The sequence below is a fragment of the Pelophylax lessonae genome (genome assembly GCF_965119305.1).
Source record: "Pelophylax lessonae genome assembly, chromosome: 12".
NCBI lineage: Eukaryota > Metazoa > Chordata > Amphibia > Anura > Ranidae > Pelophylax > Pelophylax lessonae.
The window spans coordinates 186700642-186715926 of record NC_138779.1 but is presented as its reverse complement, the minus strand read 5'-3'; the positions used below and the strand labels follow the sequence as shown (position 1 = coordinate 186715926).

General features: G+C 45.1%; 1 protein-coding gene across 1 annotated transcript in view; it reads left to right on the top strand.

Annotated features, from left to right (window-relative positions):
• The first annotated feature begins 266 nt into the window (after positions 1-266).
• CBLC (Cbl proto-oncogene C) overlaps positions 267-15285 on the top strand; it is a 56526-nt gene continuing 41507 nt past the window's right edge. Inside the window, exon 1 of the mRNA XM_082274602.1 lies at positions 267-856. Within this exon, the coding sequence (XP_082130728.1) occupies positions 570-856 (287 nt within the window). The 5' untranslated portion in view covers positions 267-569. The remainder of the gene's footprint in view (positions 857-15285) is intronic.

Below are 15285 nucleotides of genomic sequence, written 5' to 3'. Positions count from 1 at the left end.
CCGCCTGCTCAGTGGGGATCAAAGGAGCGATCCCCGCTGAGCGAGCGGAGTCTGCCCCATGAGAAAGGAGCCTTAAGGTTAAAATGCCCTCCCTCTGGTCAGTGTGATACCAATGTGATACCAGCTCTGCGGTCAGATTCTTCCTGCATTGATCACATCTGACACAGTGTCGAAGTACTTATGAAACTCTTTCAAGCATTCGAGTACCTGTATTTCAGGTGTAGCTCACGTGCAGTGGGTGTGTCATCTCAAACAGGAAGAGATAACACGGCTGGTCTGTACTTTCTCTGGTATCAGCTCACAGAGGACTCATTCTGTCCTATACTAGACTCTTCATTCTATTTTCAGGCTATTTACTAACCCCTTTCTGTTTATTCACTGCTTACAATCTCTGCAGCTGCCTCCGACTCTTCTCTAACCACAGTTTATTTTCTGACTTTAGTTTCCTTATATTCAATCCTATTTCCTTGTTTGCTTTCAGTGTGTAGATCAGATCCACCGACCTTTACACACTAAATTCTCTGCTGTTGATCAAACTTTTCTACTCGTTGGCTGTTGATTTCGTCCCCATGCACGGGATGCATGGAGGACGCAGTGTCCACCTGGACAAGAAGACGGTGGAGAAGGTCCTACAGAAGTTGGAGGTTTTGTCAGGTTATAGCGGATCATCTTATTTCCAGAGGGGTCACCCTTACCTTCCGGACATCGCTCGGGACACCAAGGAGCACCTGCGTCAGATCTTAGACAAGAGCTCGGACCTGGGACATAACCAGTACCTGCAGGTTACAGTTCACAGCCTTCTCACCAAGACCGACCAGTGCATACAAGTGCTGAATAGATGGGATGCTGTTGGCAGGTAGGTGCACCATAACTGTATTATGTACACTTCACTCCAAACTACGGCCCTTGGTTTGCTTTTATTGGGCCCTTGGGACATTATTCCCCCACTGTCAACAGCAATGGGGAATAGTTTCTGCCATTGATAATGACAATGGTGCACTAGTCCTGCCACTGACCACATACTAACACAAATGATGTGACACTATTCCTCCCACTGACACCAATGATGGGGGACTGTCTTCCCACTGACACCATTGATGAGGCACTATTCTTCCCACTGACACTAACAATAGGGCACTATTCCTCCCACTGATACCAACAATGGGGCACTATTCTTCCCACTGACACCAACAAAGGGGCACTATTTCTCACACTGACACCAACATTGGGGCTCTATACCTCCCACTGACACCATTGTTGGGGCAATACTACTCTCACTGGCACCAGTGATGGGGCACTATTCCTCCCACTTACACCACAATAAGGCACTATTCCTCCCACTGACACCAAAGATGAGGCATTATTCCTTCCCCTAATGCCAAAGATAGGGCATTGTTTACTCCCACGAACACCAACAATGTGGCACTGTTCCTCCCACTGACACCAATGATGGGGCACTGTTCCTCCCACTGACACCAATAATAATGGGACACTGTTCTTTCTACTGACACCAAAGATGGGGCACTATTCCTCCCACTGACACCAATAATAATGGGACACTGTTCTTTCTACTGACACCAATGATGGGGCACTGTTCCTCCCACTGACACCAATAATAATGGGACACTGTTCTTTCTACTGACACCAAAGATGGGGCACTATTCCCCCCACTGACACTAATGATGGGGCACTATTCCTTCCACTGACACCAATGATGGGGCACTATTACTCCCCCTAATATCAAAGGTGGGGCATTTTTTACTCCCACTGACACCAACAATGTGGCACTATTCCTCCCACTTACACCAATGATGAGGCACTATTCATCCCACTGACACCAACAATGGGGCAATATTCCTCCCCCTAATACCTAAAATGGGGTACTATTCCTCCCCCTAATACCAAAGGTAGGGCATTGTTTACTCCCAGTTTGAAGAACATGAAATTAACCCTATGCTTAGAAAGTTTGGAGACCCCTGATCTACTGCAACCTGTTGTTTGGTACCTAAGGCTGGGATCCACTGCTGAAGTGGGCAAGTCATATAACATTGCCCTAGTATCTCTGTCAGGGCTCCAGGGGGTATATGTGATGATACATTAAAGAGTATTCAAACCCAAGAGCAAAAATATAATATATTGCAGCCTTCAATCCATAAAGCAGACCCCCCCCTTCCCCCAAACCCGATAAACCTAACTACCTAAATACCTATGACGATTCATGTCCAAAGTCCAGCCCACAGGCCAATTGCCGCCTGTGGGCCGCTTTAATATGGCCCCACAGGTAATTTGAAAAAATCTATTGTTGTGGCCCCTGTGAATCCCCAAGCGCTTCTGCTTTGAGTGACTTCTACTCGTCTGTGGCCGTTCCGATCACCCACGATGAGTGCCAACCGGTAAGGGGATCCGGACGTGACGTCAGAATCTGGGCAAAGGAGAATCCAAAACGAAGCTTGTACCGCTATAAAGCCGCTGGTGGTGAGCGGAATGTGCGGTGACCCAGTGCAAGGGAGCGTGAGGAGTGCCTGCTTCTCGTATGGTTGTCCTGACAACTTTTCAATGTTCTATTTACTACATTGGCATCATTGATGACTATTATTGCTGCCATCAGTAATCATCAGTGGGTTCATATAGCGCTTATATGTGGTTAACCGTTGTGTGACTGATTAGGGAGCACGCATGCTCCGAATTGAGATGAATACATTGTAAAATTTCAGTAAATGTCAGTTGGTCTAAATCAGTTATAGTTTATTTGGACACAACATGCATACTTGGTGTTATGTTCCTGTTCATATTTTTTAAACTTAAAAGTTGTCAGACAACCTTTATTACCAATAATATGTAATGTACTTTACAATGTTCCTGACATATATTTCAGCTTTCTGAATTTTTTGATCTGATCCTTCTGATTGATCTGGCCTTCAGATATGAAAGGCAGAATGATTTACCACCTGTTTAGATTTGTCATCCATGTAACGAAATGAAAAGTATGCCATTTGCAATAAACTTTGAATAAAATAGATAATTTGCATTTAGTTTTAATGGTTCACAGAATGTCAGGCAAAATGATCGGCCCTCAAGCATGTTCACTTCATCAAATCTGGCCCTCTTTGAAAAAAGTTTGGACACCCCTGCCTTAGACTAAATAAAGAGTGAAGCCCCGTACACACGCACAGATTGTTGGCCGTAAAATTGTCGGCCAACGTCCGATCTGCCGATTGTAGGCTTGTTAGTATGATGCTTCCGACAACCAACTGCGACTTTTCGGCCGAAAAAAATCTGGTGTGCATGCTATAAAATTTTTGTTGGCCAACAAAGAACGGACGATTGTTCGTCAGTCAGTACAGATTTCGGCAGACAAAAATCAGATGAGCAAGACTGGGCATGCTCAGAGAAGAAAAAACAAAGGGAAAGTCAACCATCACATGACATCACTTCTGAAGTTGGTTTTTGTTGGCCACCAAAAGTCCAGTGCAAGTCTAGAGCACATTTCAACCAACAAACAACACTGGACAAAAGACGGCCGATCGGTTGGCCAACAGTCTGTGCGTGTGTACGGGCTTAATAGTAGTCTCAGTGCTCTGTGTCTCCTGTTGGGCAAAAACTCAAACCAGAAGCCCCCTTACAAGGCATGGGCAAAATGAGGCACATGATGTCAGTGGTAGCCTAGCAGAGAAGGAAGAAACCAACCATCAACGACATCATGCACTTCATCTTGCGAATGCGCCATACAACATAACACTGCTTGGGTGAAAAAAAAACCTTTACCAGAAATCTCATGAGATCTCAGGTGATTGCCTTTTTTTAAAAAAAAAACAGGGGATTGTAATGTTATGGGGCACATGTTGGAGATGAGGCACATGAGTTTATCGGTAAGTAGACATAGCAGGAAGAAGCTGGCTGCTGGTGATGTAATGTACCTCATCTTGCGCATTTATCGTCGTACCACATCAACTTGCTGGTGGTGGATAAAGAGAAAAGTTCACCTGAGATCTCGAAAGCCCTTATTTTTTTTGTTCCCCAGATCTCACAAGATCTCATAGTTAGGACTGGAGGGCACTGGTGACATAGTCCTTTCATCCCAGTGCCTTAGAGAATTCAGGAAGTAGGAATACAGTAAAGGTAAGTAATAGAAAATAGGACAAAAACGAATGCTGACACCACATTTAAAGTGGACTTTTACCCCATTCTAAATAAATTCACACCAGCATTCAGCTGTGCCTGCTGATTTAAATTTTTAAAATGGGGTAATAGTCCCCTTTAAATATGGTGTCAGCATTAGTTTTATCAGTTTTTTCTTGGTGATCCTGCCAGTAACACACCTCCTGTCCTTCCTAAGGTGATCAGACTCGCTAATTGTACTTTAATTATAGTGGATCGGCATTTTTATCTTTGGACAAGACTATTGAACACCTCCCCTTCTTCATAAAATAGAGGGAAGTGATTTGTAGACTACAGAAAATGCTTGAAACAATGCTAACTGATAACAGTGCAGTACAAGTAGTTAAAGAGGTTGTAAACCCCCCCCCCCCAAAAAAAGGAAAAAAAAAACCATGTAGGACAAAGGCATAATGAGCTAGTATGCATCGCATACTAGCTTATTATGAAATACTTACCTTAGAACGAAGCTCTCGCAGTGCCGCCCGCTCAGTGGTGACATGGCCGACATGTTCGTTTGTCCTGCTTCCTGGTTCGCGTCCTCCGGCCATCTGATTGGCCGGAGGCGCGATTGGATCAATCCCGCACATCAGCACGGGAGCCGCCGTTCACGGTACAGGGTTCTGAAGGTGGCCGTTCATTCAGAGCACATGCGCTTATGACGTCATCGGCTGCATTGAAAGTAAATATCTCCTAAACGGTGCAAGTTTAGGAGATATTTATAGAACCTATAGGTAAGCCTTATTAAAGAAAGAGTTTACAACCTCTTTAACAAGTCCCAAGATATCAGGCAGGATCAACAGTTTTTTTTTTTTTTGGGGGGGGGGGGTTGCACTTATTGATATAACAGATGTAACAAAATGTTTTCCGTAGTATATTTAAAGCGGAGTTCCACCCAAAAGTGGAACTTCCGCTTTAGGGAGTCCTGACCCCCTGACATGCCACATTTGGCATGTCATTTTTTTTGGGGGGGAACGGGTACCTAGTTTTTACAGGTACCCGCTCCCACTTCCGCTCGGAGCGCCGCGGCGCCCTGAGCGGAAGTTCTCCTCTCCCCCTCCCTCCCTGCAATCTTCTGGGACATGTCAAAGGTCCCAGAAGATTGCCGGCCAATCACGGCGCGCAGCGCAACTCGCGCATGCGCAGTGGGTACCCGACTGTGAAGCCGCAAACTATCACAGCCGGGTGCCCACAGCAGTGATGCCGGCGCCGAGGGAGAGGATCGAGGCTTCGGGCGGCCGCATCGCTGGATCGTTGGACAGGTGAGTGAATGGCTGGAACTCCGCTTTAACTGACTAAAAAGAGCACAAAAAGTTAATTGTTAGGGTTTATATATAGTATCTCCCAAAAGTGAGTACACCCCACCCCTCACATTTTTGTAAATATTTTATTGTATCTTTTCATGTGACAACACTGAGGAAATGACACTTTGCTACAATGTAAAGTAGTGAGTGTACAGCTTGTATAACAGTGTAAATTTGCTGTCCCCTCAAAATAACTCAACACACAGCCATTAATGTCTAATACGCTGGCAACAAAAGTGAGTACACCCCTAGGTGAAAGTGTCCAAATTGGGCCCAATTAGCCATTTTCCCTCCCCGGTGTCATGTGACTTGTTAGTGTTACAAGGTCTCAGGTGTGAATGGGAAGCAGGTGTGATAAATTTGGTGTTATCGCTCTCACTCTCTCATACTGGTCACTGGAAGTTTAACATGGCACCTTATAGCAAAGAACTCTCTGAGGATCTGAAAAAAAGAATTGTTGCTCTACATAAAGATGGCCTAGACCAGGGGTCTTCAAACTATGGCTCTCCAGGTGTTCAGGAACTACAATTCCCATCATGCCTAGTCATGTCTGGGCATGTCAGAGTTTTACAATGCCTCATGGGATGTGTAGTTCCGCAACAGCTGGAGGGCCGCAGTTTGAGGATCCCTGGCCTAGGCTATAAGAAGATTGCCAAGACTCTGAAACTGAGCTGCAGCACGGTGGCCAAGACCATACAGCGGTTTAACAGGACAGGTTCCACTCAGAACAGGCTTCGCCATGGTCAACCAAAGCAGTTCAGTGCACATGCTTAGCGTCATATCCAGAGGTTGCCTTTGGGAAATAGATGTATGAGTGCTGCCAGCATTGCTGCAGAGGTTGAATGGGGGTCAGCCTGTCAGTGCTTAGACCAGACGACGCACACTGCATTAAATTGGTCTGCATGGCTGTTGTCCCAGAAAGAAGCCTCTTCCAAAGATGATGCACAAGAAAGCCCGCAAACAGTTTGCTGAAGACAAGCAGACTAAGGACATGGATTACTGGAACCATGTCCTGTAGTCTGATGAGACCAAGACAAACTTATTTGGTTCAGATGGTGTCAAACGTGTGTGGCGGCAACCAGGTGAGGAGTACAAAGACAAGCGTGTCTTGCCTACAGTCAAGCATGGTGGTGGGAGTGTCATTGTCTGGGGATGCATGAGTGCCACCGGTACTGGGGAGCTACAGTTCATTGAGGGAACCATAAATGCCAACATGTACTGTGACATACTAAAGCAGGGCATGATCCCCTTCCTTCGGAGACTGGGCTGCAGGGCAGTATTCCAACATGATAACGATCCCAAACACACCTCCAATACAACCACTGCCTTGCTAAAGAAGCTAAGTGTAAAGGTATCTGTATGGCCAAGCATGTTTCCAGACCTAAACCCTATTGAGCATCTGTGGGGCATCCTCAAACGGAAGGTGGAGGAGTGCAAGGTCTCTAACATCCACCAGCTCCGTGATGTCATCATGGAGGAGTGGAAGAGGACTCCAGTGGCAACCTGTGACGCTCTGGTGAACTCCATGCCCAAGAGGGTTAAGGCAGTGCTAGAAAATATTGACACTTTGGGCCCAATTTGGACATTTTACCTTAGGGGTGTACTCACTTTTGTTGCCAGTGGTTTAGACATTAATGGCTGTGTGTTGAGTTATTTTGAGGGGACAGCAAATTTACACTGTTATACAAGCTGTACACTCACTACTTTACATTGTAGCAAAGTGTCATTTCTTCAGTGTTGTCACATGAAAAGATATAATAAAATGTGAGGGGTGTACTCACTTTTGTGAGATACTGTATTCTTTACGTATACGTAGTACATATAGTATAGTATACCATAGTACAGTGTCGTGCCATTTTAAAGTAATGTTCCTGCCACAGGGAATGACTTTCTGCTCCACCATTGACAACAGGTAGACGTACCACACTGTGCTGGGACCCTCTGCACCAAATTGGCCCTACAAGCTTGGCAGTGGAGGCTATTGTGCCCTGTAGGTTGATTGACTAGTAATATGCTGTCTCTTGCAGAAAAGTGACAGGATTTTTTTCTGGTTGAGTTAAAGTGATTGTAAACCCTTACATATACCCAATTAAGTGACTATCCTCAGGTGATACACAGACAGAGATGAAACAAATCCTCCTACATAAGCTGTACCAGTTTATCTGCAGTCTTCTCTTCACTACATCTGGTCAAAGTCCATATTTTATAAAGCTTGTCTGAACTGTCAGAAAAAAATGAAGTGGAGACCTAAAGTTACACCTTGCAGAGCTCAGTAAGGAAAGCTCTGAGAACCGATTGGAGGGAAGGAAGGGACCCCCCCTCCCCCCCCCCACACACACACACACGCACACACACTTTTACACAGCACACAGGTAGAGAGCTAAGGCTGCCAATCACAAGCTGTGTCCTGGAGCTCCCTCCCTGTCACCTTTTTTTCCCTTGGTGTCAGGAAAACCTGTCAAAAGTGTAGATAGCAGAGGAACGAGGCAGCAGACAGAAATGAAACTGCACTGTAGAGGGCTATGCTTTGTCCATATTTCATGTCTGAGGTGTACAACTACGTTAACCACTTGCCGACCATATAACTTACATATACTGTGGCAAAGTGGTTCTGCTGCACAGTATCATGTACTTAGTACCTGATCCTGCACTTCCGGGTCTGGGGCGCGCATGCGTGTTGCCGGCGCCCCGGACCTGCTGTGATTATGCACAGCAGGAGCTGATCTGTGGCTACTGGGGACTTGATGTCTTCCGGCACCCACCGATCATTAAGCAGAGAGTGAGAACGGTGCTCTGCCTATGTAAACAAGGCAGATTGCCATTCTTTCAGTAAAGCAGGAATATGGATCAATGCTTTCCACTAGTAAAGCACCTACCACACAGTACACAAGCACTGGCTAGGCACACAGTTAACACTTTGATCACCCCTGATATTGAACCCCTTACCAGCCAGTGTCATTAGTACAGTGACAGTGCATATTTTTTTTAGCAATGATCACTGTATTAATGTCAATGGTTCCCAAAAAGTGTCCAAAGTTTCAATTAGTGCCCAATTTGTCCGCCGCAATATCGCAGTCCCACTATAAAGCCCCGTTCACACGTACCGATCGTCAGCCGAACGATCGGCCGTCTTTTGTCCAGGGCTGTCGTGTCTGTTGAAAACTGCAAAAGAATGCACACTAATTTTGTCGGCCAACAACAGCCGACTGCAGAAGTGATGTCGTGTGATGGTTAACTTTCCTTGTCTTTTTTCTTTTCTGAGCATGCCCAGTCTTGCAAATCTGCTGTCTGTCGGCCGAATTCTGTACTGACTGGCGAACAATCGGCCGTTCTGGTGTCGGCATACAAAAATTTTAATGCTTGCACGACAGATTGTGTTCGGCCGAAAGTGCGCTGTCGGCTGTCGGAAGCATCATACTAACAAGCCGAAAATCGGCCGATCGGTCGTCAGCCGAATCTTTTCGGCCGACAATCTGCACGTGTGTACGAGGCTTAAGTCACTGATTGCCACCATTACTAGTAAAAAAAATAAAAAAAAATTCAATAAATCTTTCCCCTAGTTTGTAGACAACTACACTTATTGGGGTTTTTTTTTTTTACAAAAAACATGTAGCAGCATACATATTGGTTTAAATTGATGAAGAAATATTGTTTTTCTTGTATTTTTATTTTTTTTTTAAATTGTCGCTCTTTTTTTTGTTTATTGCGCAAAAAAAAAAAAAAAAAAAACACAGAGGTGATCAAATACCACCAAAAGAAGGGAAAGCGCAGGTTCAATACAATTTTTTTGTAACAGCTAAATCTATTACCAGTACCGGAGCTCCTGCCGCATAAATACTGCGGCAGGACGGCCCGGCTGTGCGAAATGACTTACCTGTACGTGATTTTGTGCATGAGGTCTGGGGCGCGCGTACTCTGCCACCGATCCGCTCCAGCTGTGATTGGGCACAGGGGGAGCCAGTTAGCGAGTCTGGCAGCCCCCGGCACCCCCGAACGTTCTCTGGAGAGGCAGAACGTGGTCTGCCTATGTAAACAAGGCAAACCACCATTCTGTAAGGGAGGAAAATGGAGATCTGGTGTTTCTGCTAAGCCGAAACAAGGATCTCTGTTTTCCTCCAATCGCAGCATTCCCCCTACAGTTAGAAAACATTCCCTAGGAGCACGCCTAACCCTTTGATTGCCCCCTGATGTTCACCCCTATCCTGCCAGTGTAATTTATACAGTAACAGTGTATTTTTTTTTCTTAGCACTGATCACTATATTGGTGTCACTGGTCCCCAAAAAGTGCCACGGGGTGTCAGATCTGTCCGCCCTAATATTAGTCCTGCTAAAAATCGCTGATCGCTGCCACTAGTAAAAACAAAAAAAAGTCAATAAATCTATCCCGTAGTTTGTAAACGCTATAACTTTTGCGCAAACCAATCAATATACACCTATTGGGATTTATTTTACCAAAAATATGTAGCGTATATGAATACATATTGGCCTAAATTGATGAAGAAATTTGATTTTTTTTTTTCATTTTTTTTATTGGGTATGTTTTATAGCATAAAGTAAAACAATTTTTTTTTTTTTCAAAACTTTGTTTATAGCGCAAAAAATATAAACCTCAGAAGTGATCAAATACTACCAAAAGAAAGCTCTATTTGTGGGAAAAAAAAGAACATACATTTTTTGGGTAAAGTGCCACACGTCTGCACAATTGTCAGTTAAAGTAAGGCAGTGTCATATCACAAAAAATGGCTTTGTCAGCAGAGGGGTAAATTTTTCCAGGGCAAAAGTGGTTAAGGAGAGATTTTGGCAGTGGACATGGGTGTGGGGTATCGGTACTACATATTAGATTTATAATAAATGATGTGTTTTTACTCCTGTGGTTTGGCTCTAAAGTACCTTTGAAGCCCAACTTTAATCAAAACTTAACCACTTAAGCCCCGGAAGATTTTACCCCCTGACCAGGGGGTTTTTTGCAATTTTTTACTGCGTGACTTTAACGGACAATTGCGCGGTCGTGCGACGCTGTACCTAAACGAATTTCACGTCCTTTTTTTCCCAGAAACAGAGCTTTCTTTTGGTTGTATTTGATCACCTGTGCGATTTTTTGATCATGCGCTATAAACAAAAAAAGAGCGACAATTTTGCAAAAATAACAATATTTTTCACTTTTTTATATATGAAATTCCCCAAAAAAACATGTAAAAATCAAAATTTTTTAACATTTTCGGCCAATTTGTTTTCTGCTACATATGTTTGGTAAAAAAAATAGCAAAAAGCGTATTTTGATTGGTTTGCACAAAAGTTATCGCGTTTTCCAACAAAGGGAAAGATTTTTGTCATTTTTGGTGTTTTTTTTTTTAACGAGTAACGGCGGCAATCTGCGATTTTTTTTTTGCGGGACTGCGACATTGCGGCGGTCAGATCGGACCCTTGACTGACATTTTTGACACTTTTGGGGGTACCAGTGACATTACTGCAGTAATCAGTGCTATACATTTGCACTGTTACTGTAAAAATGACACTGGCAGTGAAGGGGTTAACTGTATTGGAGAGGGAGGGGTTAAGTGTGTCCTAGGGGCGTGTTTCTAACTGTGATGGGACATGTGTACTATTGTAAAAACAGAGATCAACGGTTCTACATAGTAGAACCGTCTGATCTCCATTTTTACACAGGGGAGAATGACAGGCGGCTTGTTTACATAAGCCGCCCGCCTTTCTCCCTCTCTACCGACGATCGTAGTGTGACCGGCGGACATCGGGTCCGCCGGTCACACGCGCGGACTCCTCTGTGAATGAGCCGGGGTGGGCGCTCGCCCGCTATTGGCTCCCAAGCCGGTCACAGGCGAGCGACGTAGACCTACGTCACTCTGCCTGGCCGGGGCTGACTGCCGCAGTAAATATACTGTGCGCAGTCGGCAACCGGTTAAATTATTTTCTTTCAATCATTTTTTTTTTTTTTTTTTATAACATTCTTGTGACTGCCTTTTCCACTGGGGAGATTGCACCTCGTTTTCTGCCCCCGTGGTGTTCTGTAACAGTTCTGCAGCAGGTCAGAAAGTGAAAGGAGAAGTTGTCAACGTGGCAAGATACTGAAAGTGATAACCATTTCTGACACTTCTCATTTATGCTGAAGAAAGCAATTGTTGCAATCTATAGAGGTTTTCTATCAGTTTCTATCATAACAGGCAGGGTCACGTGAGTCCACAGTAAAAAATTGATAGGAAATCTGTGCCTTTTCTGTAATTTCCAAAATAGCTGGGCCTTGACTTTACACCTGAACTCCGGGCACAAACATGTTCATTTAAATACTCTTCAATAGCCTCAAAGGATATCAATACACCAAATTTCTTTGCAAATCCAGATATTACTTTGAAAAAGTAGCAGTGATGTCATCACTTTGCTGCAGCCTGTGCAGACAGCGGAGCTGTGGGAGGGACCCAGCAGGCCCAACCTACTACAGGCTGCCTGCTGAAAACTACAGGAGGGGGTGGAGACAAGACCTGTCACCCTGCACAAGGAGAGAGAGCAGCAGTGACTGTTCCTTATTATAGGAAGCTCCTGAACAGAGGTAAAGTCTCACACTGGATTACAGCACAGATCTGGAAGAAAATACACAAAGCACACCAAGTTTAAGAAAGGTACACATAACTCTTGTATTTAGACAATATTTGCTGATCCTGGACTTCAGCTTTAAAAGAGATGTAGCACTGCCCCCTTGAGGACTGCTGGATTGTACTCCTTGGGATCCCCCTGGGTTACCGTTAGCAACTGCAGCATGCACAATTTAACTCTTTACTCTCTGGCTCAGTCAATGAACAGTCTAGGGGATGTAGTTGTTTTTGTGGTTTTATTTAAATTAGGGATGGGAGAAGGGAAGAGTGGGATACTCCAACTTGAACTATTCACAACAGGTGAGGACTCCTGTCTGAAGATGCATTCAGGTTGCCGATTCACCTTGCCACTTAGACGAATTTAGGATTACTTGTTAGGATGAATTATCTTTGGGATACAGATCTAGTACCCCCTTTCACTCCACCTACTGACACCTGTCCTCTGGCTATCCTACACTGGGGTGGCCCCCCTCAAGTCAGGCCCCTAGACACGATCCCCTGTACTCAGGATACTGTTTTTCGAGGGTCTCCTGTGCCTCTACCCCTTCAGCTAGCTCTCATGGACCACTGGGTTCAGCTTCTTCTTTCTTCCTGGTCTCCAGGCCGACCACCTGTGACCATGTGCCACTGCAACAGAGGAGGAGGTACCCGCCACCCTCCCTCCGGGACTTTGCTCACCAGCCAAAGGCCCCACAGCACATGTTTTCCTGGCTTTTATATCACACCCCACAATGCACTGAGACAATCAGTCTGTGCCAATCACTGGGGCTGTATCAAAGCCTGTGTACCCATTGGTCAGATTTCCTCCACTGTCCAATATGCCTCCATATTGGAACTCTCACAGATCCTGATCTGCTAAGCAGAAAGCAATATAGATTTGCCTGCTGCTCCTCTGATAGGCAGACAGAGCCAAAAACTATACTCTCTCACTAGCATCTACCTAGGAGGGTGCTACAAAGAAGTATTGGAATTTATATTTTTTTGGAAATCATACCTACCTAGCTGGATGCAGCATCCGTCCCCTGCTGGCTCTAAGACTGAGAACTGAGCGATCAAACACCACTGATCGCACGGTTCTCAGAGCTCCCTGTGCAAAGAACTGGTGACTGTCAGTCATCAGCTCTCTGCTCAGCCAACCCCCCTCCCCCCACACTCATTGGAGCGCTGGGCTGTGGAGAAGCGGGAGCGGCTGGCTCAGGCTCTCAGTAGCTCACTGAGAGGCTGAGCCAGGTGCCGGTTCCGGCATTTGGGCAGATCCCGACCCTGTGGTCGCAATCTTTACTAAGCCTAGACCGGCTCTGTGACATCAGCTGATAGTGGGCTTCAGAAGCTGGCCGTCTGCTGAAAACAGGTCACAGGAATGCAGAGCAAACTGCACTCCTGGGATCCACAGGAGAAGAACAGCCAAACAAGCTTTGCCTGTACTTCTCCTTTAAGAGACTGCAGCAGTCTCTTAGAAGTAATTAGTTCCCTCTGGGTGATCTATGTACATTCCAGGGAGTTTAGCAAACTTTGATGCAGATTCCTACCTTTTTTTATCCTGAAGAAAAAAAATAAGCCGATCTTTACCAGTTTTCAGAGCATCACTCACGTGACCCGCCGGCTCTCTCCTCTCTCCATCTGACAGCTGTCTGCAGTGGGATTCCCTGCTGGCGTCAGTCAGATGGGGAGAAGCAGGAGAGGCCGCGGGCAACGTGAGCCGCAATTGGCCTTCTGAAAATTGGTAAAGAGTGGCTTATTTTTATAAAACACAGACACAGGGGCACACAGGATTATTAAACAGACCATAGACATGACATAACTTTTTAGGCCCAGGAAAATATTCCTCGGGAGTTCCTCTGAAGCCACCATTCTGCTCTTTGCCCTACTGTCCAGGCCCCGGGTTCAGTGAAGATCACAGGACATGGTATCTGGGCCTTTTACTCTTCCAGTGGCCATTACATCCCAAGCAGACCCTTCACTGAATTCCATTCACAGCTCTTTTATGGCAGATCAACCTTAGATGTGGTGACTGCATTTATTTTCTTTTTTCATTTTTCTTTTTTAACCTAAATTTTCATTTGATGATCCTGCCATCAACAGACTTTCTGTCTTAGGATGACAGCATTCATTATCTATGTTGGAGCCGTGTTACCCAGAAAGTGCATTAGAATTACTGAACGTCTCTATAACATAGGGAGGAAGTATTCTGTGGTTCACCTTGTATCACTGGGAAGGGCTGATAACACTGCAGAGTGAATAGTAATTTGCAAAACGTCTTTTCTTCTATAGTGGCTTAGTGGTTAGTTCTTCTGCCTCACTGGAGTTCCAGGTTTAAATCCTGTTCAGGACAGTGGGGTTTATTTACTAAAGGCAAATCACTGTGCACTTAAAGTGCACTTGGAAGTGCAGTCGCTGTAGATCTGAGGGGAATTTCTGAAATGAGGGGAGCTCTGCTGATTTCTATCATCCAATCATGAGAAAGAAAAAATGCTGTTTTTTATTTTCCTTGCATGTCCCCCTCAGATCTACAGTGACCGCACTTCCTTGCAGTGCACAGTGGATTTGCCTTTCGTAAAGAAAACCAACTGTCTGCATGGAGTTTGCATATTCTCCCTTGGGAGGGTTTCCTCCCACACTGTGGTGATAGGTCAATAGGTTCCTTTCAAAGTTGGCACTAGTATGTACAGTATATGTATGCAAGCTTATGACATAAGGACCTTAAAACTGTAAACTCCTTTAGGGCAGGGCCTGGTGTGAATGTACAGTATGTAAAAGTACTGCAAAATACTTGTAATAATTATGACAAACTCACTCATGACAGGGGCTTTTGGAGGGGACTGCTGGCTAGCCTCTTGCCTACTAAATATATAGTAGGCCCTGGCTTGTGAGGGAACACTGCTCTTTGTGGGGTGTAAGCTGGGGGGGGGGGGCCTAGGAGGAATGTTACTTTGGGTTCAAGTCCACATCTCCCCAAAACACACACAGACTCTGGGACTTTAGGCCTAGGATTCATGTTAAAGGCCTAGCTGCCTATTGCCAATAGGAGACTGCTCTGCACAGTCAGACTCATGGTAATATCATCAGCTCAACCACCTGTCTTCCACACATTGTTGTTTGTGCTGATTAACTCACCTATGCTGATTAACTCACCTATTGTCTACTGTGGGGATGTGTTTACACTTATAATAATGTGTAATGTACTTCATGAGCTCAATGGCGGCAAGTCTGCCTTGCAATGC